This window comes from Mus caroli, unplaced genomic scaffold, assembly GCF_978045245.1.
Source record: "Mus caroli unplaced genomic scaffold, Mus_caroli_1 scaffold_6, whole genome shotgun sequence".
In the NCBI taxonomy this organism is placed as follows: domain Eukaryota; kingdom Metazoa; phylum Chordata; class Mammalia; order Rodentia; family Muridae; genus Mus; species Mus caroli.
The window spans coordinates 43,989,680-44,016,904 of record NW_028227261.1 but is presented as its reverse complement, the minus strand read 5'-3'; the positions used below and the strand labels follow the sequence as shown (position 1 = coordinate 44,016,904).

At 43.0% G+C, this 27,225-nt stretch overlaps 1 protein-coding gene across 4 annotated transcripts in view; it reads left to right on the top strand.

Annotated features, from left to right (window-relative positions):
* LOC110293190 (AGBL carboxypeptidase 4) overlaps positions 1 to 27,225 on the top strand; it is a 1,191,022-nt gene that overhangs the window by 1,078,945 nt on the left and 84,852 nt on the right. For all 4 annotated transcript variants that reach the window (XM_029476352.2, XM_085839081.1, XM_021161009.2 and 1 more), the window contains exon 9: positions 13,891 to 14,002. In XM_029476352.2, the coding sequence (XP_029332212.1) occupies positions 13,891 to 14,002 (112 nt within the window). The remainder of the gene's footprint in view (positions 1 to 13,890; positions 14,003 to 27,225) is intronic.

Sequence of the window (27,225 nt, the reverse complement as noted above, 5' to 3'; positions counted from 1 at the left end):
CTTAAGATTCGACAGACACAAAAGGGTACTAAGGATAACAGCAAAACAGCCTTAACTATAGTGAGATTGAAATGCCAGGGAAAGTATTTCTAACACAGAGAAAAGAGAGACAGACAGACAGACATTGTAACTGCTCTGCCTCTTTCATCTCAGAATCTAGAGAAGGAATTAATGTCATTTTAAGCTGTCCAAATAGGATGGAACATAAAGTCAACTGTATAGATTATAAAATAACATTCATGTTCTATTTGTTCTGTGTCAATATCAAAACTTCACTTTTTCCACTGAGCTAGAAATGCAAAACAGTGCTCTATAGTAAGGCCAATGAGAGATCTGCCAGCTCCTCTCCCCACTTTCCCCCTGCCTTTCCTATCTTATGGCATCATAAACAAATATCTGGTGCAGTGCATTGCCCAGAGCAGGGATCCCTCAGCAGCACCTTTTTTTTTTTTTTAAACTGGGTATTTTCTTTATTTACGCTTCAAATGTTATCACCTTTCCTGCCCCCCAAAATATCTTTGAGGGCTACTGGCATGAACCCCTGACTGTGGAATCTCAGGCACAGTGACTCCCCGCATTCTAAAGCATCAGCTGTACCAGTGCTTCCTCTGCCTGTTAGAGACAACTTCCTATTCAGGTTATCTGTCTCTGCCTTCTGAAGGTTCATTCTGGTCCTGATTAGTTTCTACACAGCAGCCATTCAGATGTTTGAAGATTGTGTGTCTTTGCTTTTTCTCCTTTCTCACCAATGCCAGTTTCTGCTCTCTAAGTTGATGTGCTCAGAACCTTTCAACTTGCATGTAATCTCATACCTGTCTTTCCTGCTGTCTTCCAACCATACTCCAGATGTTTGTAATCGTCTGTCTTTGAGGCATGGTGTCTAGGACTGAATGACAGTGATAATGGTGCTAATGATGGTAGCTGACATGGACTACTTCTTCCAGACCTGGCACTATTCCAAGAATTTTGCATTTATTGTTTAATTTAACCATCAGAACAACTGAACCATTATTTCCTATTGACAGACAAGGATACTAAGGAACAATATCTAATTCCCTCTAGCACACTGATCTAATTTGTGGAATAGGGCTGGAGAGGGTCTACCACAACCTCATTCTGGGGCTCAAACTCCTGACAGAGCCCATATACACTTGACTATTCAGCATTGAGTTTTCCTTTACCCAAATCGTTACTTAAGTTCATCCCCTTTCATTTATTTGGTTGAGTCACAACTGCCCTATCTTTTTATAGAACCTTTTGAGAAACTAGTGCTAGAGACAGGGTAGGAGTTATAATACATAGGTCATAGAGAAAGTAAATAGCCCGTTGAAGGTCATAAGAGTCACATACTTCAAAAGCAACCAGAGCAAAGGCCGAGGCTAGACAGACCCTTATCTCTCAGAGACTCTCCTGCTTTATGTAACCGGAGTGATGATTTTATGGAGACTGAAAGGACACTTGGGCCCTTGGTATAATTGAGTGTCTAACCCACAAGTGTACAATGCCAAAACCAATTATTCAAATGAGCTTCCCAGCCAAGTTTCTCAGAAAAGGCCAGATGGCTAGATGTCTGTGGAGGCAGCTCCTTTCTCTGTCCTGCAAGCAGTCAGATCACATTTTGAAGTTGGAGTTGATAAAAGGTTGGTTTTAATAATTGATTCTAGTAAAGACCAGTCTCTGGGGTAGTAGCAACCAAGAATTGGTTGCTGGGGAATCTAGAGAAGCAAATCAATGGGCTGAAACCAGGTATGTCATCGTTTCTGGTCTTAGTCTCTAAACCACTGCTTACCTAGCACAATATCTCAATGTAAAATCTTTTTGTGGTGCACAATGACCATCAGAAGATACCTGAGATGTTTATCCTGAACTAGTATCACTAAGCATCCTTCCATGTTCTTCTCATGTTCTTCACTCCTACATCTTCTCTTCTGTCCAAGGGCACTCAGCTGCCCATTCTTGCTGAGATCTGGGCTTTGCCAGCACTCTGCATCTGCTAAAGAAGCCTTCCTGATACGTTTGTTCTTTCGTCTGCTTCTGTTTTCCCTCTGCCCCTTACCTCTGTTGCATCTACTTTCCCTCCTCCCTCTCTCCTCCCTCCCCCTTCCTTCCTTCTTTCCCTCCCCCCTCTCTTTTCCCTCCCTCTCTTTTTTCCTTCTCTTTTCCCTCTCTCCTCCCTCCCTTTCTTCCTTTCTTTCTCCCTTCCTTCTCCACCAAGCACATATTTGCTATCAAGCACTAGGAATGTGAAGTAGGCATGGCCCATTCTGGGATGAGAAATCACATTCCCATACTTAACTCCTGTGGGAATGTAGGATGGAGGCAGTCAGGGAGATGTCCTGAAGAACATCATGTAGGATGAGTCTTGAATGGTGAGTAAACCTTGTCCAGAGGAAGGGAACAGTAACATACTCAGAAGGAATAACAGTAAGCAGTGTTGATAGTAATGTGGTGCATTGGTTGAACCAACAGAGCTGTCAGATGCTATTGTCAGTGTCTGCTGTGCCTCATACCACTGAAGTTAAAGAAATGATAGGTAACAGGCTTATGCCTTCTTTCTCATCTTACTGCTTAATTTATAAGAAATAGAGGAACCATAAAGGCAGAGATAGAAATACTAGTTCTATTGGTGATGAAGGCTGTACTGGCTAGTTTTGTGTCAATTTGACACAGCTGGAGTTATCACAGAGAAAGGAACTTCAGTTGAGGAGATGCCTCCATGAGATCCAACTGTAAGGCATTTTCTCAATTAGTGATCAAGGGGGAAAGGCCCCTTGTGGGTGGGACCATCTCTGGGCTGGTAGTCTTGGGTTCTATAAGAGAGCAGGCTGAGCAAGCCAGAGGAGGCAAGCCAGTAAAGAACATCCCTCCATGGCCTCTGCATCAGCTCCTGCTTTCTGACCTGCTTGAGTTCCAGTCCTGACTTCCTTTGGTGATGAACAGCAGTATGGAAGTGTAAGCCGAATAAACCCTTTCTTCCCCAACTTGCTTCTTGGTCATGATGTTTGTGCAGGAATAGAAACCCTGACTAAGACAAAAGCAGAATTTGAAAGACATGGTCTGCATCTATGGACCAAACTGGCTTCTCTTTGGTTTACCCCAAAATTCAACATCCCATAAGCCACATTACAGGAGAAAGTGAACACCTTCCAGAAAGCACATCATGTGGCAAAGAGCAGGTCAGTGTGGAACTTTTCTGCAGGGCTCCATATTCCTATCCAAAAACTTCCAGAATAAAATATGCCAAGGACTGAGGGTAGAGCTTGGTGGTAGAACACTTACCTACCATGCCCAGGTTCAGTCCCCAGAACCACACAAAAGAAAGCAAACTCAGAACATAATGCCAAATTCAAAACAAAATGCCAAACATTCCTGAGGAGGCTAAGCCAAACAGGCTCAGTTATTTGAGTTGGCCAATCAGACAAGTCCATTCCTTCCCACAGGAAGTAGTAGCAATGGAGTAGAAAGGAAGAACCTTTCCTTTGCTGCAGGGAATGAGAGTCACCGTTGAGATTGAGAGAAGTGTGTGTTTGGGAGGGGGTGTACCACCCTAAAATGCCCTAAACCAAGGAGGGAGATCCCTATCTTCCATCTCACTGCAGAGAAGGAAGCTGATACACACAGAGGAATTATGTCTCCTGCATATGGTCCCTGGAGATTACTAGTAATCAAGGAATAAAACCCAGGCACTTACTAGGAGCCATGACTCTGATACAGGCCCCTGGGGCCTTAAGTGAATAAAGACCCTCTATGAATGATGTGTGGGCTGTATACCTTTTTAAGGCTGTGGCCTCTATACACTGGGCAGTTCATATACCATGCAAAAGGCATCAGTTGGGAGGACAGTAGAGGCTCAGGAGCTGTTCAAGCTTATTAAGCCTTGAGACTCAATGGGAATTTTATCAGTCATTGTATCGAAGGCCTCTTTTCTACAATTAGCTTATAAGCCTTACCCATGCTTACCTTGCATGGTGTACAGATTGGTGGCACAGGGTAAGAAGTGAGGACCAGACTGTACAGGACCCTAAACATCAGACCTCGAAGATTGCTAATGGGTGTGTAACACATACCTTAAACTCGATGCCCTCAGCATCTTATAGGCATCATGCCATTTGATCCACACAGCAACCCTCTGAGGAGAGAAAATCCTCAGTTTCCTGCTCAGGAAAAGTCTAACCACAAAGATAATAGACAAGCTAATATTTTCTCAGACAGCACAGCTCCTATGTCCATATTTGGATTCCAGGTCCTTAGAGCAGTTAGGTGAGGAACTTGTCAGCTCATATATGGGAAAGACATGAAGGATATCTTCCTCCTCATGTTTCTTCTTTCCCATTTCACCTAGGAAATTGCATAGCCAATTCCCAGTTTCAATTCAATTCCTAGGGTGAGTTTCTTAAGATAATGTCACTCCTTAGGATTGAGAAAAAAAAAAAAGTAAACCCTTTATCAGTGATTTTATCGAGAGAAAACTATCCTCTTGATTCTGAAGTAAACTTTCAAACCTACTATAGCCCATGACCTTGACACATCCTATCTTTACTCTTGACTCCAGGCTCCCTGTCTGTGAAGGTATGGATAACATTTGATAGAATTTTGAGTTCTTATAGGTGGTGACTAGCCCTGAGGGTGTGTTAGGTTGCAATGCTGGGAAATCCCTGGAGCCCAGTAAGTTCTGCTTCAAAGCAGGAAACAGGAGAGGAGAAGACAGAACCATGCTCTACACAGGAAAAGAAGAATTATGTTCTTGGATGAGCTTTGCCTGGGGAGATGTAAACAGAGCCCATTACACCAATAAGGCACTGAAGACTGATCAATGTAATAATTCCATCAAGGTCAACCAAAACGGAAGAACCACCAAGAAGTCTCATCCTATTCTGGATAATAAGTTCCTTATGGCTGTGAAGATAGAATCCTCCATCTGGGGAACCTTCTACAGTCTGTACTCTGATACCTTCTGAGACCATGAGATCACATATAGTGGGAGCAGAACTACATATAGCTGGCAAGGGTGGTTCAGCAGGTAGTGGATGAAATCTCAGGTAATGGTGTAATGACCTCTTTCTATGAGGAAACAGCAACAGATCCAATTTTGAAGGTCTCTTACAATAAGTCGCAACCACTCTAATGATGACAGTGATGCTGTCATGCTTGGAGGATAGCATTCTGCAATGCCCTAAAGCAAAGCTCTTCCTTCCCTACCAGGAATAAAAGGCCCCTGAAAACTTGGGGTCGGAGAGGATCCCTTTTCCCAGATATTATCTGACCAGCCCCTTTTTCCAGATTACTTTGATAAAAAGGCCACTATTGAAGAACGAGGGCCGTCCCTCAACTCAGAGGCAAGAAGTCAGAGTTCTGGTTTTGCTACTAAGCAGTGGAGGGTGAAGATTCACACGGATATGCTGTTTGTACACTGCACAAAGTTCTTGTCAGGGAGGCTGAGACTCTACTCCCAAAGTTCAAAGTCTTACTAAAGTGTCGTGATTTTTGTACAAAGCCCATGTAAAGAGACTTGAATTTGTACCTTGTCAGGCTGGGAGGAATGCCTTTTAACAATTCAGATACAGATATCTTCACACTAGTTTCTTATTTGGAACTTAGTTTCCCCATTTTCAAACAAGATAGCAAATGTAAGATGAGAACGTGAAGTTGAAGTGGAGAAAAGAGATAAGGGTGGAATGGGGGGAGTTAAGAAGAGAAGCAGGACATATATGATCAAAATACAGAATATGAAATTCTCAAAGAATTAACAAAGATGCATTAAAATAAGACTGTTGAATTCACTGTTATCCTTTCACCTGGGAGACAGTCTATTAGGATCTACCCTGACTCCCAAGACTGCTTCAAAAGAGTCAAATAAAGGCTGAGGACTTAAATTTTGGAGCTGGTGGGCTGGGTTCAAATCCCGTTGTTGTTAATTGTCCTTGTTGGACTGTGGATAAACTCCCTAGCCATCTGAGCATCTACTTATGGGCTTCTCTGAGCATCAGTTGTGTGGAGACTCTGCTAGCAGAGCAGTGACTCAGTGAAGTGAAGTACATTCAAAAGTACGCCTTTTGAAGGTGCTCTAACAAACAGATGAATTTGTGTAAAGTCACAAGCTACTTAGTAGAAAATCTAGGACTTCAATCTACATCTTTCTGATTTTGAAAGCCATGTTCTTAGCCATCTTTAAAGGATTCTGAAGTCTTCACTATTGTCTTAGTTGGGTTTTTTGTTGCTGTGATGAAACTCCATGAACAAAAAAGCAAGTTGAGGAGGAAAGGGGTTATTTAGCTTATACTTCCCCAGCATTCACTGTTCATCACTGAAGGAAGTTAAGACAGGAATTTAAACAGGGAAGGAGCCTGGAGACAGGAGATGATATAGAAGCCATGGAGAGGTGCTCCTTATTGACTTTCTCCCTACGGCTTCCCCTGCCTGATTTCTTATCAAACCCAGGACCACCAACCCAGGGATGGCATTGCCATGATTGGATGGGTCCTCCCCATCAATTACTAATCAAGAAACTGTAGGCAGGCTTGCCTTTAGCCCAGTCTTCTGGAGACATTTTCTTCATTGAGGTTCCCTCCTCTCAGCCAACTTTATCATGTGTGGAGTTGACATGAACCTATCCAGCACAACCATCCTGATCACAGTGCGAATCTCTGAGGAGATGGGAGGGAAATGCTGTAATACCTTGGTGTGATGATAAGTGGATGTGTTATGATCTTCTTGTTTGGCATAAAGGGCACTGCATTTATCTATAGCCCCCTTGCTAAGCACTTTTCAGGGGCTGTTGATGACAGATCGTCTGGCATTCTGACACTGACCAATCAATAGAGCTAGAAGTTGCCTTAGGCCAAGGGCAATTGAATTCCAACCTTTTGTGGCATTAAATAAAACAATATTTATTTTGCTTTTGGTGCAAATATACTTAATCCAATACAACTCATTGGTAATGCTGAAAAACTGCTGTGTTTGGGGGACAATTGCATTCATGTCCCATACATCTTTGCTTGTCAATGTCATTGCTCCCAGGAGTATGCAGCCTCATGGTATTCAGAAGACTGATTGGAGCCACTATGCTGAGTTTTTTCTCTATCTTTTCAAAGAAATGCAAAGGAAATCATAAAGAGGGGAATTGAAATCATTGCTCGTTCTGGCTGTCATCATTACAAAAAGGAGGAGGTGCAGTGCCCTTCCCGAGATGGAACTATTTATTTGCTGCTTGTGTGACATTCTTTAGAACCTGTGTGTTTCTGCTGCTGGACAAAGAACAAAGTAAGAAAGACAAGAAGAGATGAATGAGCAGCACAGTGTTCCTTTCACAGATCACATAGTCTCAGACAGATAGATAGTGGGACCTCAAAGCCAGGCTGTGGGCCATGTGGCCTCAAAAAGGTCTGGTTTGAATTCAGCACTATATCTAGTCATCAAGTGACCTTCTCAAGGTCAAACCCTTCTTGGATTTTCCTTTCCTTGCTTATAAACAAGGATAAGTAATACCTACCTCACTTGACTGCTGTGGTTGTATTCACTATTTAATAGATACCTGTATTCAAACTACGGTCAATTATGACTTCAGAAGAAGAATATGGTCTGAGAAATGTGTTAGGTGATTTTGCCAGGGTGCAAGCATTCTAGAGTGTACTTGTACAAACAAAGGCAGCAGTTAAGTCCATCACTGACTGCAGCACTGCTATATTGCTCATGACTCCATGTAAGAAATTGCCTAGGCCTATTTATAGACATGCAGAGCATTCATTCATGCATTTGTGGATCCTTTCATTCATTCAATACGTATATTGAAACTCCATGACACTTAGACGAGTAGATTATGTTGCACTGGAGAGTGACATCACTCCAAGGACTTGGACATTATCACTGCCTTCATTCAGTTAGCTCACAGTTTGGAAGAAGAAATAAAAAGACACTCAATTAGTGCTTCCAACTCAACAGCAAAAAATGATGTAGTATGTCATTACCTGATTTTTTTTCTAGTATTGTTTTAATGTCAGCTGTTTTATCACACTGGTATCATGAATAGCCCTTATGTCAGAACATAGGTCTTAATTCTGAACTTATGATAAAAATTAATGTTAAAAATAATCAGACTAGAAGAGCACCAATAAGACAGGATTTTCATCTTTTGACTTTTAACTGGCAACTGGAGGAGCGAGAAGTCATCTTTTCCATCACTCTATATGCAGGCTCTATTTTCAGAAAAGAGTCTGAACCATGAACCTTGGATGTCTAGACCTTATGACCAGCAGGAGACACAGCAGAACACACCTTTCTAGCTTTGCATGGCCATACTTTCTACCTGGGATACTCTCTTGTGCTTTGAGTACTATTTTTGAGTTCTATGAAAGTCTCTAATCTTGAGAAATGCATGTAATTAATGGTAAGACAGTGGTAACCATCTGCAAGCTTTAAAAATTATGTCAGTCAGCAAGATAGCTCAGAAACATAAAGTTGCTTGATGTACAAGCCTGAAAACTTAATCAATCCCCAGAACACACATAAAGTTTCACAAAGGAAACTCCACAAAGTTGTCCTCTGACCTCCATATTCATGCTGTGATACACATACGTCATTCACATTTGCCTTTCTCTCTCTCTCTCTCTCTCTCTCTCTCTCTCTCTCTCTCTCTCTCTCTCACACACACACACACACACACACACACACACACACTCATAAACAAATAAATGTAAAATTTAAAAAGAAGCTTACATTAAAACAAACAAACAAACAAACAAAAGATAAAAGAAACAGATGGTGCCAACCTATTTCCTACAATAGAAATCGTTGTAATTTGAATAAACTTTACTGGAAATAATTATTTCCTTCAAGATCCCTGACTCTGGGCCTATCTCTCCAGCCCCTTTATTCAGTTTTGAATCTAACTCTTTTTTTAAAATTAAAGAGACAGTCTGAAAGCTTCATTAGTAAAGAAGAGGACCACATGGCTCAGGACCAGGATTCTAGTGCAGGCACTATAGAATATTAGTGTTTGGCTTCTGTGAAATAGCTTGTCTTCTGTGGCCCTTAATACTCTTACTTGGAAAAAGAGCCCACCTACATTGGCTGGATTCCTAAGAGGTATACCATACAAGATTGAAAATGTTCATTCAATAATTATTTCTTCAGTGTTTACCAAAACATGAGCTCCTTGTCAGGCACAAAAACACAGGCAATTGATGATCCAATAGAATAGAGCCAACACTGACTGTGTCTCGTAATATCACCCTGCTAGAGCAGTAATTTTGCTGCAGAGGCAAAGAAAAAGCAGCTGCCTCATGTTTGTAGGGAGTGTAGATTTCTACTTAAGGAGGTAACATTTAAGTTTAGACCATGTGAGTGATGCTACTATTATCACCATGGCCACTGTTGTCATTGGCCATCATTTATTCTAGTTTGCCCAGTACTGGGGATTTTACTAGGGCACTTGTATACATTAGTTCATGTACACAATCCAGAAGGTCAGGGTTATTATCCTCATTATACCTATGATAAGACAGAAGCTCAAAGGAGTATTTAAAAGAGATTTTGTAAAGGTCATAGCCGATAAGGCAGACAGCCAAAACTTAAACCCAGTTATGAGTCCCAAAGCCCCCAGTCTCTACCACATAGCCTCTTTGTTCTGTGTAGCTCCTGAGCCAGGGCTGAGCCTGATGTAAGAAGTAACTGGGAGAATATCCAAATAGAGCTGTCTACCATGGATTAGAGTAGGGCGCTGTGGGTTCTAGGTCATAGGGGTATCTTAGAGCAAGCTGGTGGCCTGGGTGTGACCCTGTTGATAACAGGGAACAGGGACACAACTAAACAGCACTGAAAAGCAATGGGTTACAGTTAAATACTGTTACTAATGGTGTGTTCCTTTCCAAATTGTTACATGTTCAGTAAGGGCTGAGAAAGCTTGGTGTGCACAGCACTCAAGTCATGCATCTGCGTGGTAACTAAAAATCAGGGGATAGTAATATAGGATCTTCCTAGAATTTCCAATTAATTATCCCAAAAGGCCAGATGGTTAGGAATACATTCAGCCCAAGTAATAAGCACTGTCTCCAACTCCTTTAGCAGAAAAGGCACATACAGGGAAGGACTTTTAGCACCAAACAAAAGCTAGAGTTCAGCTTGAAACCCCAGGAAGACCAACAGAGTCAACTAACATGGACCCCTTGAAGCTCTCAGTGACTGAGCCACCAACCAAAGAATATACACAGGTTGGAAGGAGGCCCCAGGCACATATATAGCAGAGATGCAGCTCAGTCTCCATATGAGTCCCCCAACAACTGGAGCAGAGATTCCCCTAAAGCTGTAGCCTGACTGTGATATCGTTCCCCCACAGGCCTTTTCTGGCCTCATTGGGTGAGAATGTGCCTAATCTGGCAGAGATTTGATTCGACAGGGTAGCGGAATATGCAGGGGGGTATTCCACCCTTTCAGAGGAGAAGGAGAGGGAGGTTGGGGGAGGGGTTCTGTGAGGGGGGAACTAGAGGGTCACAGCATTTGGGATATAAATAAATAAATAAATAAATAAATAAATAAATAAATTTAAATTAAAAAAGAAAAGAAAAATAATTAACAGAATGGCTCCAAAGGATAATGTCTTTGTCTATTTTCTGTTGCTATAATAGCATACCTAAAGTTGGGTGATTTAGTGAAAATCACAGTTGTTTGGCTCACAGCTCTGGGGGTAAATGTCTGGTGAGACAACAGTAATGCTGGCTTGGGTTGCCTTTCTTTATAAAACTACCATGATGTTCTAATACTGTAATGTCATCTAATCATAATTACTTTCCAAAGGACCAACCTTCAAATACCACAAAGATTAACTTTCTGACACTTTTAACTTTGGGGTGAGGGATGTTAAAGCATTAGTATACAGGATTAAGATGCCCTTATTCTGCTGCATATAGCATTCCCCAATAAGTTGTATCACCTAGCTCCAAATCCTGACAGCAAGTGGCTATTGCCCAAGTCTGGGTTCCCTTTTGCTGCTGTTGCTGTTGCTGTTGCTGTTGCTGTTGCTGTTGCTGTTGCTGCTGCTGCTGCTGCTGCTGCTGCTGCTGCTGCTGCTCCTGCTGCTGCTGCTGCTGCTGCTGCTGCTGCTGCTCCTGCTCCTGCTCCTGCTCCTGCTCCTGCTCCTGCTCCTGCTCCTGCTCCTGCTCCTGCTCCTGCTCCTGCTCCTGCTCCTGCTCCTGCTCCTGCTCCTGCTCCTGCTCCTGCTCCTGCTGCTGCCACCACCTCCCTGGCTTTAGGTCACAAACAAGAAGGAATAGAAAGGCTGGAAAGATATCTCAGTCCTTAAGATCACTGGCTGCTCTTTCACCCAATACAAGTTTAATTCTCAGCACCCAACTCTAGTTTTAGGGGATCTGACACCCTGTTCTGGTCCACATGGGCACCAGGTGTGCAAGTGGTGTACAGACAGACATGCAGACAAAACACACATACACATAAAACAATAATACGTTTGCGGGGGGGGGGTAAATATATTTGGCTTCTATAGTGGGAGACTCAGTGCAGCCATCATCTTGCTAACTTGCAATATGAGTGAGCAAGTTTACCCCACACCATCCCTCATCTAATTACAAGGTTGAATGGTGATCATTTCCTCAAAAGTATGGCCTAATACCTACTACTGTTAAGAGTATGGTTTTGAACTCATATCTTCTCCATTCTTAGACTGAAGGAAGACATCAAAGGTCTCCTTTGACCATGGTTACCCACCTCAACCCCCTTTGGGTTGTAAAGACAGTAATCCATCCCACTCATAATAACGTACTATAGAATAACAAAGTACAATAAAAACAACAGCACAAGTTCGAGGTACTTGGACCTATGTGTATTATATTCTTTTCCTCACATAATCCCTACAACATTGTCCTTAAGAGTGATTTTATAGCTACTCACTAGACAGTAATACCAGACCTCCCTCATAGGATTGCTATTAGGGTTAATTTACATAAAACATTAGTACTTAGTAAAGTACTTAGCTCTCAGGACATGAATTGGTGATGGGGATGTTAGGGTTGTCTTTTTCTTTCTTGGTAATCAGAGAGGCCAACATCAACTTTTAGCTGATCTAAATACAGCAACAGGAGACAATATATAAGTAAAATCCTTGCCAGGCACTCAATGTTCTTCCCATTTCACCCCCACCTCCTTCTATGGATTCCCTATCAGTACGTGCTATGAATTAGTTAAAGAAAACTATCCATGATTCCATCAAATCCTGAGGGTTTAACATTCCCTTTTTGGCTTATGCATTCCCTTCTGCCCTCAACATTGGGAAAAATTCCACTCCTTCAACAAATCATATCACATGGCTTCTTCTTACTGAGACCTTTCTCCACATTTCTTTCCAAGTATGAGCACAATAAATATTAGTTATACTCTCTTTGTGCTTATTTTAAAGGATAGGATAAAACTATTATTGTTCATCTTCCCATCTCTTTCTCAAGTATCTTAGAAGGCAGGATGGTCTCCAATGGAGTTTTAATTATTCACCAAGAAGAATGATAGGTGGGAATATACATTTTATAAGCAAATTGAGGGTAAAATTGTACTGCATATGGGAAATAGAGAGGGAACACAGTTATTAAACTTACTTATATTAAAGGGTAAGAATGATAGGGAAGGAAAAGGATGGGCACTGAAATGCAGAGACAGGTGATGCTGATGTGGATAATATCCATGTGAACCTGGATAAAGATCTGCAAAGATCAACATTTTATTTTCTAATCAATGGCCAGCCACAGACGAATCTTGATAAGAAGGCAAGTTAGTCAGCTCTGTGAGAGTAACTCATTCTGGGTCCAACATGGTGGACTGAACAATGACACAGCAATTATTTGAAGTGTGACCAAGCACAATGGTTTTGGAAGTTGTGCTATAGCTTGTTGTATACTGGAGAAGGTATATGCTGTATGGAGCACAGAGAGTACCTGGAGAAGGTGCTCTTACTCAAGTTCAAGTAGGGCTTAAACAAACATGAAGGAATAAGAGAAGGGAGAGGTAGAGCCAAGGTTATACTTATACTTGCCCCAATGGCATGATTAAGGGAGAGTGTAGGGAAGGTAGTTTAGGTAGGCATCATGTTCTAGGTGACACTGAAATAAAGACTGAAATAAGCCAGTGAGTCACTCAGGTACCCAGACAAGCATCTGGGCAAAGTAACAGCCTGGCACTGTCCTTAAGGAAGGAAGTGTCTGCTGTGTGGGAAGAACACGAGAGGGACAGTATCTGGTACAAAGCAAGCAAAAGGATGGTTGAAACAACTGACACCAAAAAGGCTAATGTGGTAGATGATGAGGTGGCTCCATAGTCTATTGTAAAAACCTGGGCTTTCAGGCCCTAGGTAACAAGGAGCCATTGCACTAGAGGAGAGGTCTGACTTATGTAAGAAGATGATGTGAATATTATGTGAAAGATTGGAGTAGAAGGAGTTAAGGATGGAAGCAAGAAGACCAAGGTCAGATGGTTTCAATAGGAGTGATAAAAAAAAAATGATGGCACATTTTGGAGACAATAGATTGGCAGTAGGTATAAAACACCAAAGAATAATGGGGACACTTGGGGATGCCGGTGGTTCTGGCCTGGTCATTTGTTTTGCCTGCAATGGGTAGTGTGCCTGTGTCCATAAGGATCAAAGTGGGACTGTGTTGTGGGAATATTTTTTAATCTCTCTGTAATTCTGTGTCTTCCTCTATAAGTTTGGAATTATAATATAAATGACCTCAAATGTTAAAGCACTAAATTAGTAAATCCTAGTAAACTGCTTACAACTCTCTCTGGGAGACAATAAGTGATAGGTAAGTGGCGTTCCCTCTCTTAGCTGTACTGGGTATGTGGGAAGCTCAGCCTGTCCCATCTGTACTGACTCTCAGTCTGTACTTTGTCTAGGTGCTCCCTGATGGGGTTTGACCTGAATCGTCACTGGCTGGATCCCTCTCCATGGGCCCATCCCACCCTGCATGGAGTGAAACAGCTCATCATCAAGATGTACAATGACCCAGTGAGTAGCAGGATGTCCTCAGCAGCTACTGGCTGCTGGCCACATCTGGGGATGGAAGATTGTATGGGGGAAATCCTCAGACAGCTGTAAATTAGAGTTACATGAGCAAAATCAGGAAGATACTAAGCACGAAGGTGTCTGAATTTTACAGACCCAGTACCTTCTCCCAATCCTGTTTTTTCTCCACTACTCAAATATTGGCTTGGGCATGATAGTATCATGAAGCCATGGAAATACATAGGAGCACATATTTACTTGTCAAGGCTCCTGGATGGTAAGCCAAATAATTGCAGCTTGAATTAGTAGATGGAAAATAGAGAATCCAGTGGAATACCAGTGGTATATAATATATGTAAAGAGTGTCAAAATGGCTTACTTCATATGTAGGGGAACATATCTGTCATGTTGTCTTAATCAGGGATTTACTGCTGTGAACAGACACCATGACCAAGGCAAGTCTTATAAAAAACAACATTTAGCTGGGGCTGGCTTACAGGTTTAGAGATTCAGTCCATTATCAAGGTGGGAGCATGGCAGCATACAGGCAGTCATGGCGCAGGCAGAGCTGAGAGTTCTACGTCTTCATCTGAAGGCTGCTAGTGGAAGACTGACTTCCAGGCAACTAGGGTGAGGATCTTAAGCCCACACCCACAGTGACACACCCATTCCAACAAGGCCACACCTCCAAATGGTGCCACTCTCTGGTCCAAGAACCATCACATTTTCTGCCTGGGGAGTTTCACTTTTACCTTCACTTGCTCTCATTTTCCAGTCTTTAAAAGCTGACCTAGTTTGGAGGACAATGAGCAATGTGGGGGCGGGGGGGGGCAAAGAATCAAGAGTGTATGCAGATGGCACAGAGTTGGGGTCCATGTGATGGGAGTTGGGGTTCTGGTCCTGGAAAAGAGGGCCTACTGTTCTGGAAAAAAGAACAGACAGATCCATACTGTGTTTTCTCAGGTAAGCAAGTTGTTGCCAGTGCACACCAGAGAAGATAGTGTGGATTTGTAGTGTAGTGAAGGAGGCAGATGAGATTCATTGTTCCTGAAGAGCTATCAGCAAGAGGGTATGGCCAAACTTTGTGCTCAGGAGTGATAACATGCATGGGCATGGCCACTGGGAAATAGAACTTTGTAGCAAGTTACAGCTGCCTCAGGATGGAGCTTTCCCTTACTGAAAGTGCTAAATGGGAAGCAAACCTGCCACAATTAGAAATGGTGCATCAATGAGACTCTATTGTTTGGATGATGTTTCAGTAAAATCACACCCAAGTCTTTCCTAGCCTTGATGGTTGTGACTTTGATGTTCCCTTATGTGCATATCAAGTGACAGATGGTGATAGGTAAAGCAAGTTTCCAGAGTTGAGGTTCTTCAGAGATGCACCAGAGTGCTTCTGTTCTGCTTACTCTGCTGAAGGTGCCAATAAAAATGCATCAAATGAGGGACAGGTGTGAATATGAGCATAAAGACAAACACACACATTAGAGCAAAGATCAGTGCGAAAGTTGTTCTCAGGTACAACACTGTTGCCTTGATTTTATAACTAACATTTTCTTTTAGAGAATCATTTTACTCTATTTGTGTGTGAGTACATGGGGGGAAATGGACATTTGCCAAGCATACACATAGTGATCAAAGGATAATATTCACAAGTCAGTTCTTCCTTCTACTATCTGGGTGCTGGATAGTCCAATTCAGACTTGGGAGCAAGTGCCTTTATCTACTGAGCCATCCCATTAGCCCCAGCCACCGTTTTCTTGATTGTAGATGTGACTTCTTTCCTGGGCTCTTTACTAACCCACTCTCTGTGTTAGGGCTTATACTGCCTCAACTTTAGCATACATCTTTCTTCTCCAGCTCATCCTTGACACTGTTGGAAGCCAGCTGTGTACATCCACCTCCCTTCTTATTTTGCATTCTCCAGAATGTCCTATAGCCATACCTTTCATAAAGGAGAGCTGCATTGTGTTTTCTCAGGAAGCACCTATAGTCTGCAGAGTTCTCCCCAGGCTTCTGTGCTGGTTCTTGTCTCCCCAGCAGAGTTTCATGCTTTCTGCTGCTGCTACCTCCTTCTCAAGGAGAATATCTGGACAGTTAGTCTTTCCTATCTGGATATTAAAAATATTCAGCAACTTCTTGTTGAATTGGTTTGAGTCGAATATGACACACTCAATGCGCCAGTGTAATATTGTTTGTAGGTATGAAGCTGTCATCTGTAGAAAGGATGGCACAATAAGGCATGAAAAACTGGATTCTGGGTCAGTGGATGCAAAAGAGTGGGGTCACTAGATAAAGGGGTTTTAGATGAATCCGAAGAAAAGAGCTAGTGAGGAGGAAGCTGAACGAAAAGAGACTGTTTTAGTCAGTATTGTATTGCTGTGAAGAGACATCATGATCATGGCAATTCTTATAAAAGAAAACGAATTAGAACTTGGCTTACAGTTTCAGAGGTTTAGTTCACTTTCATCTTGATGCAAGCATGGCAGCACACATGGTACTGGAGAAGTACTGGAGCGTTCTACATCTGGATCTGCAGGCAGCAGGAAGAGAGAGCCATTGGGGCTAACTTGGGTTTCTGAAACCTCAAAACCCACCCCCAGTGACACATTTCTTCCAACAAGGACACACCTCTTCAAAGTACTACTCTCTAAGCACTTAAGTTGATGAAACTATGAGGGCCATTCTTATTCAAACCACCATAGGGACCCAAGGAAAGTAGCTGAGATTACTAAAGAGGAAGAGACAAGCCTGCGTTAGCTGTCATCATTAGAAGCTATCAATTTGCTCACAAATAACTAGATATTCATTTGTGTTCTCAAACATAGCTTAAGCAGAACTGAACTGTAGAGATATTAGGACATTGCTAATGGCACATATTCACTTGACTTGTCATTAGCTGTTTAGCTGTCAGGAAGTATGCTTGGTTGCCAAGACAACAGTATAAGCTACCTTCTTCCCAGAAGCCCACACTTTTCTGCCCCAAACAAGGGCATTAATAAAGAGTCAAGCTAACTCCCAACAGGATCCCTGATACCACACTGTCCTCTCTGTTTCCTTCATCCTCACTGCCTTTTTGTGGGGTAAACCACTTAACTCCGAAGTGTGGGAACAGCCTGGCTATTCTGTGCTCAGGGGTTCATAAAGTGTCAACCAGGTCTTTGAGCTGTGAGCAGATCTGAGGCTAAGTCTTTAACTCTGTTCTTTTCTTCCTTCTCTCCACAAATATTTATAGACCACATTGCTATATTCTAGGCATTGTATTTCTGATAGTGAGAAAACTCTAAATTTTGCAATGTAGTAGGGAAATAGACATTAAATAAGTAAATGCATATTTTAATCACGTCAGAGTTCTTTAGCAACAATAAATAAGCACTAAATGGGGTAAAAGCAGAATGGTCCTAAGCCTCAGCTTGGCTGACTGTCCTACAATGTTTTTAAGAGTACCCTTGATACTTTTAAAAATACCCTGATTTGGATGATAAATTCTACATTCTCTTTTGTTAAAAGCCTACTAAGGTACATAGTACAGTACTGATGTGTGCCACCTTGTACAGTACTGGAATGTGGCAGATTTGGGTTCATAGTTGGAATGAGACCTACAGGCACCTGCAAACATTGCAGAGCCTAGAAGTATATGCGCTAACACCATGAAATGTACTTTTGCTCCTAACCTTCAGTGTCATATATATATATATATATATATATATATATATATATATATATATATATACATGTAAGTTCTTGGTGCCACGATGCTGAACTATATGAACTGTTAGAAAAGCTCCTATTTTCTTGTTCTCCTTTTGACTGTTACCTCCCTTCTCCCTCCCTCCCTCCCTCCCTTCTTCCCTTCTCTCCCTCCCTCCTTCCCTCACTTCTTCCTTCCTTCCTTCCTTCCTTCCTTCCTTCCTTCCTTCCTTCCTTCCTTCCTTCCTTCCTTCCTTCCTCCCTCCCTCCCTCCCTCCCTCCCTCCCTCCCTCCCTCCCTCCCTTCCTTCCTTCCTTCCTTCCTTCCTTCCTTCATTGGCACAGTCTTGATATGTATTCTAGGCTGGCATTAAACTTATAATCTTTCTGTTTCAACCTTCTGAGGGTTGAGATCCATAGGTATGTATTCTCTATACAGCCAGGCTTGGTTCTAAGCCACCCTGCATCTGGTAGTTCTGCACAGAGAATCAACAGAACCATGAGATCAGAGCATCACTCTACACTCTACACTGCTGTGTAGATGCCCATCGTTTGCTCCACATTTCTGCTGGAGGAGATGCCTCACTGCAGCCCCATGGAGACAGGCTTCATAGGCAGTTGTTCTAAGTAGCTTTTATGATGAGAGATAAAGGGTGTAAAAGGCATCACTGGGTTGATGAAAAAAATAAAAAAAAGGATACCCAGGGAGGGGAGAGCTTTCTGGGCAAAGAATACCAGAGACTGCATCTGCCTGGACTGGGAGCAAACTTGGGAGACTGACCTAGAGGCAGACAGAAGAACAAAGAGACAGCTATATGACTCAGGGAGCAATGTGGGCTTCATTTTTGTGGGGGTTTAAACAGAGGAGTGACAGAACTTTTGTTTTAGAAGAACCCCTCTGGGGAGGACTATGTCTTTTAAGGGGTTGGGAGAATGACTGATTAGCCTGCTGCTGGTAGGCTCAGAAAAGAGAGGAGGGATCGATGAGAGACATTAGGGAGGGAATCATCGGAACCGCTGATTGTAGCCAATAGGAGAGGAAAAGGTTTGTGGGATGCCCACAGTTTGACTTGGGCCCCACTGAGAATAAGCCACCCTTCCCAGGAATTCCAGGAAACGTAGCGTGTATAGAGAGGTAGCAGGCAACACAGGACATTAGATGTGCTCTGTCTCAAGTTAAGTAGGAGTAAAATGTACAATCTGTGCCTTAAGTCCCTGGAAGGAGCTGGTCCATGTCCTTTGCAGTGGACGATGACAGCCTGATAGCCTACTGTCCTAGCGTCAGTGGTGGCCTTGGTTTCAGAAGCAGCTTTCCTAGCCCCAGGCTCACTAAACCCTTCACCCCAATGAGGCGGTTTGATATTAAATTATGCTCTTGAAAAAAAGGTGTGTTTAACCCAGAGGACTACCCTCAAGCTGAGATACAAAGTGTTTCATGTTCTGCTTCAGTGGTAGTTCTCTCTGCAGAGGGTGACTCTTGTGTTTGCAGGCTGTGATTGGTTGTTCCCTGAGGGCAGAGTCTGGCTAATTTCTCAGAGTCCCTGGTGTTCAGCAGAGCTCTGACTGTGAGTGAGCAGGTGCTCAGCATAAATGTAGAGCAAGTGACAGAGTAAGCCTAGGTCCTCTGTTCCCTGGCTTTAGATTTTTCTGAAGAAGAGGAGCCTCAGTGTATAACCCCTCATCTACCACAGCCACCTTGTATCATCCTGTACACACTCTGACTGAGACGCTGATCTGGTGACTCAAACCCTTTGCTGAGTTTACCTGCAACAATTGCTGAGATCATCCCAAACCCCAAGGGATAGAAGCAGAGATGATATCACCCAGTGCCTTTCCTAGAATACACAGGCTTCACATCAGCTTCAGTGACTCACCCCACCCTTAGACTCTGTGCCTACGCCGTCTTACATAACTGCCATTGAGATTCACTGTCTCTGACCACCCCAAGACTCTTTTTGGCTCCAGACTCCTTGTCTTCCCAGTCCCCAACTTGTCCCTACCTACTGATCTAACTTGTTCGGGGGTATCACTTAAACATTTTGGTACCTTTAGTGAGGTGAAGATCAAGGGAATCCATTCAGGTATTTCTTTCCCATTCTGATTTTTTAGTCTGGGAGCTTTGTCCCCTTCCTAAGTAATTGGCACTAGAAATGACATCCACGTTCGGGCAAGAGTTCATCCCCATAACCAAGGGAGTTTCACTTTATTAGAGCACACACCACAATATGACAAAGACTCTTTCACATAATTAGCTACACAGCCAGAGCCACTCTCATACAAAACCTTTCTCTGATAGCTACATCCAGTTATGACCTTAAGGTCAGATGTAAGTCGATCTGTAGGTGATTTTTCTAGGACTATCCACCTGCAGCTCTGCTAACTTTTAACATCTATCTACAAGGCACACCTTGAGTAGCATTTTATGTAATGAAACTAAAATTTAAAGGGCATCATTTCCTCTAAAAACACAACACATATTCCTCAGTGTTCACATAAGCAAGTACCTTGGGTAACCTCTGGTGTATAGAAATGGGTGGGTAAGTTTGCAAGGGGAGTTCCAAGCCAGAAAGGTTTTTGTTATGGGAAGGACAGATCCTTATGACATTCTAGACCAAGACACTGACTAAGGAGGGTATGTTACAAGAAACAAACCACAGTATTGTAGAAGCCTGGGATTGGGACAAATGATCCAAGTGGGCCTGGAGATAGGTAGTATCAAGGGCAGTTTGATGAATCTACATTTAGACTGGAGCTTTAAGAGTGTGTAATACTTCATGTGAGTATGAAGGGTAGAGAGATTTTAGAAAAGAGGAGGAAGAGCAGGCATTCCAAACAATGGAATGGAGGGGTGGGGGATGGGAGCTGGCTGTTGGAGCTAGCCTACAGGATTTATCATGAGCCTCTGTTGGAGGCAGGTGAGGGACAGTCTGAGGAAGCTCACGAGGTTTGCACATCCAACCAAAGAACTAAAATTGAAGCATAGAGCATTCTTTATTTTTTATTTTATTGTTTTAGAGTTCAGTTTTTTCTTTTTTTAAGATATTTTTTATTTACATTTCAAATATGATCCCCTTTCCTAGTTTCCCCTCTGAAAATCCCCTATCCTCTCCCCTCTCCCCCTCTCCCCCTCTCCCCCTCTCCCCCTCTTCCCCTCTCCCACTGTTCCCCAACCTACCCACTCCCATTCCTGGTCCTGGCATTCCCCTATTCTGGGCATAGAGCCTTCACAGGACCAAAGACCTCTCCTCCCATTGATGACCAACTAGCCATCCTCCGCTACATATATAGCTAGAGCCACAAGTTCCACCATGTGTTTTTTTTAATTGGTGGTATAGTTCCAAGGAGCTCTGGGGGTACTGGTTAGATCATATTGATGGTCCTCCTATGGGGTTTCAGACCCCTTCAGCTCCCTGGGTACTTTCTCTGAATCCTTCATTGGGGAGCATTCTTTGAAAAAGGAAAGGATATTTTTTTAATTGAATTAAATATCGTGGCTGTAAAGAAAAAAAAGTTAAAAGCAATGGAATAAAACACAGCCTGTCAAGAATATTCCAGCACATGGCCTCTCTCAATCTTGAGAAGTGGAGCAGTCGAGGAAGAGCTGAATAGCTGGTGAGGCAAGAAAGAAATTAATGAGACCAAATTCCAGCCATTCAGTTCCTCCATTAAGAAACTACAGAGGCTCACTTTAAAAGTGAAATCCAAGGAGGTCTCCCCCCCTCCCCTCAGAACCTTTCAATGACTCCCTATTACCTATCACATAAAGGCCAGAGTCCCTGACATGCTGGTCAAGGCCATGCCTGCTCTGTTCATTTTCTGTGCCCTCACAACTAGCACAGAACGTGGCACTGCTGGGAATATTCTGCTGAATGATGAATGAACCAATGAGTAAAGAATAGATGTTTCAGAAAACTAACTGGGGCCGCAGAATGCAGAGTGAACCAAAGGAGCCCAGGCTATGAGGGAAGAAGAAAGGCTGCTTGCCCCACTGTTGCAATAGTGCAGAGGGAGGACACCCAGATCCTGTTCTCAGTAAGGCCAGGCAGGGGCTGATCACTCCAGGATCTGCTGGGGGTGGGGGGTGGGGGTGCAGAATGGCTTACTTTTAGTCCTCTCCCTGGTCCCAAAGCCACTCCAAACCTGTGGGCTTTTGTTTTGTTTTGTTTGCTTTGCTTTGGTTTTTTTTTTTTTTCCCCAGCAGTGTCTCAGTTTCTACACTCCGAGGTGATTTTTCCTTTTTCTGGAAGAGAAAAGCCCCCTCAGCCACTGCTGGCGTTGCTATAACAACTTGGCTGCAGCTCTTTAGACAGATCCGTTTCCTTAAATCATTTAAGGAAAATTAGCTGCCATAACAACATGGAGCAGCTTTGAAAATAGACCAACCCAGGACGGGCTGGGTGGCTTCTCCTACACTCTGTGCCTCCCGGACCCCCCAGATTAGCTGCTCTCTTTCTGTCAAATAAACAAACAAACAAACAAACAAACTACAACACACTTGATAGAGAAGCTGGTGACATGGTCAAATAAGAAACAGAACCATCACTCATTCACACTGGTCCATTAAATACACAAAAATACAGATGCAAATGCCACAAAGAAACATGTAGGAAAATTAGTATGCATAAAATGGAAAACACATATAATATGTGTGTGTGTCTGTGTGTGTGTGTGTATGCATGATAAATAAAGCAGACACACAGGCAAGTGTAGGGATGTACATGATTCCACAAAGACTCTAAGTGCAAACACAGCTGTAGCCTCTGCTTTATCACTCACTTAAAATGGAAAGGCATGGCCCATGGGTCATGAGAATTGTTTCTAGGGTGAGAAAGGATTCTGGATCAGCAGACAAGGAGGGCCTGAGATGGTACCTTCTCCTGGGGTACCTTTATGTCCACAATGCCAGAACTCTGCTGCCTGGTCAGGGAAGGGGGCAAACCTACCTTAGAGATTGAGAGTGTTCCCACTCCCACCCCTACTTATAGGCCAAGTAAGAAGAACAGGAGGAGCCATGGCATTTTGAATGAAAAGATTCTTCCTCTCACATTGCAAATTTTATCTTTCCCAGGGAAAAGGCAACATCACAGCCAAAACAACAACAACAACAACAAATGAAAACTAAAATAACCAAAACAACAAACAAAGCAAAACAAAACATATTCCTGAGACATCTGACCCTCACTGGGTCCTCAGAACCTCTGGAAACAGAACAGTGGATCTCTACACCTTTGTTCCAGACCCATGTCTATGATATTGTTATCCTAGTGTCCAGGTAGAGCAAGTGAAACTGTGGGACTTTTAGTGTGTAGTTGAACTACTCATTTGCTTGCAGCTTTCAAGAAAGTGACCCCTCAAAGCCAGGCTTTTAATTCTCCACCTATATATAGGAAGGGGGGTCAGAGGATGATCTTCAAGAGATCATTTCAGATATAAGTCAATGTCTGTTTGGACTTATCTGTTGACTATACTGCACAATTCACTACTGACACACAGAACTTCTACAAGCCTCAAAAGTCCCAGTTGTCATCAGAGATGGACAGCCTGATAAATGTCTATAAGTGTTCCTCACAGAAGCTCTGTAGACATTAGCTTCCTGAGCTTCAGTGTGCCCTTCTGCAAGCAGGAAAGAACAACTGGCCAACTTACCTCACCAGCAGTACAAGATCCTGATGTGTTGAACATAGAACATATTCTAAAGAAAAGGGATTACTGGAAAAGCACCGGGGTAGCTAGGGTGCAGGGTCAGGGTCGGCTGACACTCGCCAGCTACCCACAACAACCGCCACAGGATCTTAAGACTTCTGGAGAGTGGAACACAGCTTCTGCTCCAATCCAATTGTGCGCAGGACCTGAGACTGCATTAGTTAGGGAAGCAGAAAACCCGGCCTGAGTAGGGCCACAGGCCTCATCCGACCAGATCAGCACCTGGGTAGCTAGAGCGCAGGGTCGGCTGACACCCGCCAGCTACCCACGACCCCCGCCACAGGATTTTGAGACTGCTGGTGAGTGGAACACAGCTTCTGCTCCAGTCCAATCACGCGGGACCTGAGACTGCTTTGGTTGGGGAGGCAGAAATCCGGCCTACGTAGGGCCACAAGCCTCTTCTGGTCAGAAAAGCACCGGGGTAGCTAGGGCGCAGAGTCGGCTGACACTCGCCAGCTACCCACAACACCCGCCACAGGATCTTAAGACTTCTGGAGAGTGGAACACAGCTTCTGCTCCAATCCAATTGTGCGCGGGACCTGAGACTGCATTAGTTAGGGAAGCAGAAAACCCGGCCTGAGTAGGGCCACAGGCCTCATCCGACCAGATCAGCACCTGGGTAGCTAGAGTGCAGGGTCGGCTGATACCCGCCAGCTACCCAAGACCCCCGCCACAGGATTTTGAGACTGCTGGTGAGTGGAACACAGCTTCTGCTCCAGTCCAATCACGCGGGACCTGAGACTGCTTTGGTTGGGGAGGCAGAAATCCAGCCTACGTAGGGCCACAAGCCTCTTCTGGTCAGAAAAGCACCGGGGTAGCTAGGGCGCAGAGTCGGCTGACACTCGCCAGCTACCCACAACACCCGCCACAGGATCTTAAGAATTCTGGAGAGTGGAACACAGCTTCTGCTCCAATCCAATTGTGCGCGGGACCTGAGACTGCATTAGTTATGGAAGCAGAAAACCGGCCTGAGTAGGACCACAGGCCTCTTCCGGCTGGACCAGCACCGGGGTACCGCCAGCTACCCACGACCCCGCCACAGGATTTTGAGACTGCTGGTGAGTGGAACACAGCTTCTGCTCCAATCTTTAAACAGTGACAACGACAACAACTAACCCCAGAGATTACCAGATGGCGAAAGGTAAACGTAATAATCTTACTAACAGAAACCAAGACCACTCACCATCATCAGAACACAGCACTCCCACTTCGGCCAGTCCAGGGCACCCCAACACACCGGAAAAGCTAGACACGGATCTAAAAGCATATCTCCTGATGATGGTAGAGGACTTCAAGAAGGACTTTAATAACACACTTAAAGAAATACAGGAGAACACTGCTAAACAGGTAGAAGACATTAAAGAGGAAGCACAAAAATCCCTTAAAGAATTGCAGGAGAACACTGCTAAAGAGTTACAAATCCTTAAAGAAAAACAGGATAACATAATCAAACAGGTAGAAGTCCTTAATGAAAAACAGGAAAACACATCCAAACAGATGATGGAAATGAACAAAACCATACTAGACCTAAAAAGGGAGGTAGACACAATAAAGAAAACCCAAAATGAGGCAACACTGGAGATAGAAACCCTAGGAAAGAAATCTGGAACCATAGATACCAGCATCAGCAACAGAATACAAGAGATGGAAGAGAGAATCTCAGGTGCAGAAGATTCCATAGAGAACATCGGCACAACAATCAAGGAAAATGTAAAATGCAAAAAGATCCTAACTCAAAACATCCAAGAAATACAGGACACAATGAGAAGACCAAACCTACGGATAATAGGAGTGGATGAGAATGAAGATTTTCAACTCAAAGGACCAGCAAACATCTTCAACAAAATTATAGAAGAAAACTTCCCAAATCTAAAGAAAGAGATGCCCATGAATATACAAGAAGCCTACAGAACTCCAAAGAGACTGGACCAGAAAAGAAATACCTCCCGACACATAATAATCAGAAAAACAAATGCTCTAAATAAAGATAGAATACTAAAAGCAGTAAGAGAAAAAGGCCAAGTAACATATAAAGGCAAGCCTATCAGAATTACACCAGATTTCTCACCAGAGACTATGAAAGCCAGAAGATCCTGGACGGATGTTATACAGACACTAAAAGAACACAAATTCCAGCCCAGGCTACTATACCCAGCCAAACTCTCAATTAACATAGATGGAGAAACCAAAGTATTCCACGACAAAACCAAATTCACACATTATCTCTCCACGAATCCAGCCCTTCAAAGGATAATAACAGAAAAAAACCAATACAAGGACAGGAACCACGCCCTAGAAACAACAAGAAGGTAATCCCTCAACAAACCTAAAAGAAGACAGCCACAAGAACAGAATGCCAACTTTAACAACAAAAATAACAGGAAACAACAACTACTTTTCCTTAATATCTCTTAATATCAATGGACTCAACTCCCCGATAAAAAGACATAGACTAACAAACTGGCTACACAAACAAGACCCAACATTTTGCTGCCTACAGGAAACTCATCTCAGAGAAAAAGATAGACACTACCTCAGAATGAAAGGCTGGAAAACAATTTTCCAAGCAAATGGCATGAAGAAACAAGCTGGAGTAGCCATTCTAATATCTGATAAGATTGACTTCCAACCCAAAGTCATTAAAAAAGACAGGGAGGGACACTTCATACACATCAAAGGTAAAATCCTCCAAGAGGAACTATCAATCCTGAATATCTATGCTCCAAATACAAATGCAGCCACATTCATTAAAGAAACTTTAGTAAATCTCAAAGCACACATTGCACCTCATACAATAATAGTGGGAGACTTCAACACACCACTTTCGCCAATGGACAGATCATGGAAACAGAAACTAAACAGGGACACAGAGAAACTAAGAGAAATTATGAATCAAATGGATCTGGCAGATATCTACAGAATATTCTATCCTAAAACAAAAGGATATACCTTCTTCTCAGCACCTCATGGTACCTTCTCCAAAATTGACCACATAATTGGTCACAAAACAGGCCTCAACAGATACAAAAATATTGAAATTGTCCCATGCATCCTATCAGATCACCATGGACTAAGGCTGATCTTCAATAACAAAATAAATAATAGAAAGCCAACCTTCACGTGGAAACTGAACAACACTCTTCTCAATGATACCTTGGTCAAGGAAGGAATAAAGAAAGAAATTAAGGACTTTTTAGAGTTCAATGAAAATGAAGCCACAACATACCCAAACTTATGGGACACAATGAAAGCATTTCTAAGAGGAAAACTCATAGCTCTGAGTGCCTCCAAAAGGAAACTAGAGAGAGCACACATTAGCAGCTTGACAACATACCTAAAAGCACTAGAACAAAAGGAAGCAAATTCACCCAAGAGGAGTAGACGGCAGGAAATAATCAAACTCAGGGGCGAAATCAACCAAGTGGAAACAAGAAGAACTATTCAAAGAATCAACCAATCAAGGAGCTGGTTCTTTGAGAAAATCAACAAGATAGATAAACCCTTAGCCAGACTCACTAGAGGGCACAGGGAAAGCATCCTAATTAACAAAATCAGAAATGAAAAAGGAGACATAACAACAGATCCTGAAGACATCCAAAACACCATCAGATCCTTCTACCAAAGGCTATACTCAACAAAACTGGAGAACCTGGATGAAATGGAGAAGTTCCTAGACAGATACCAGGTACCAAAGTTGAATCAAGATCAGGTTAATGATCTAAACAGCCCTATATCCCCCAAAGAAATAGAAGCAGTCATTAATAGTCTCCCAACTAAAAAAAGCCCAGGACCAGATGGGTTTAGTGCAGAGTTCTATCAGACCTTCAAAGAAGA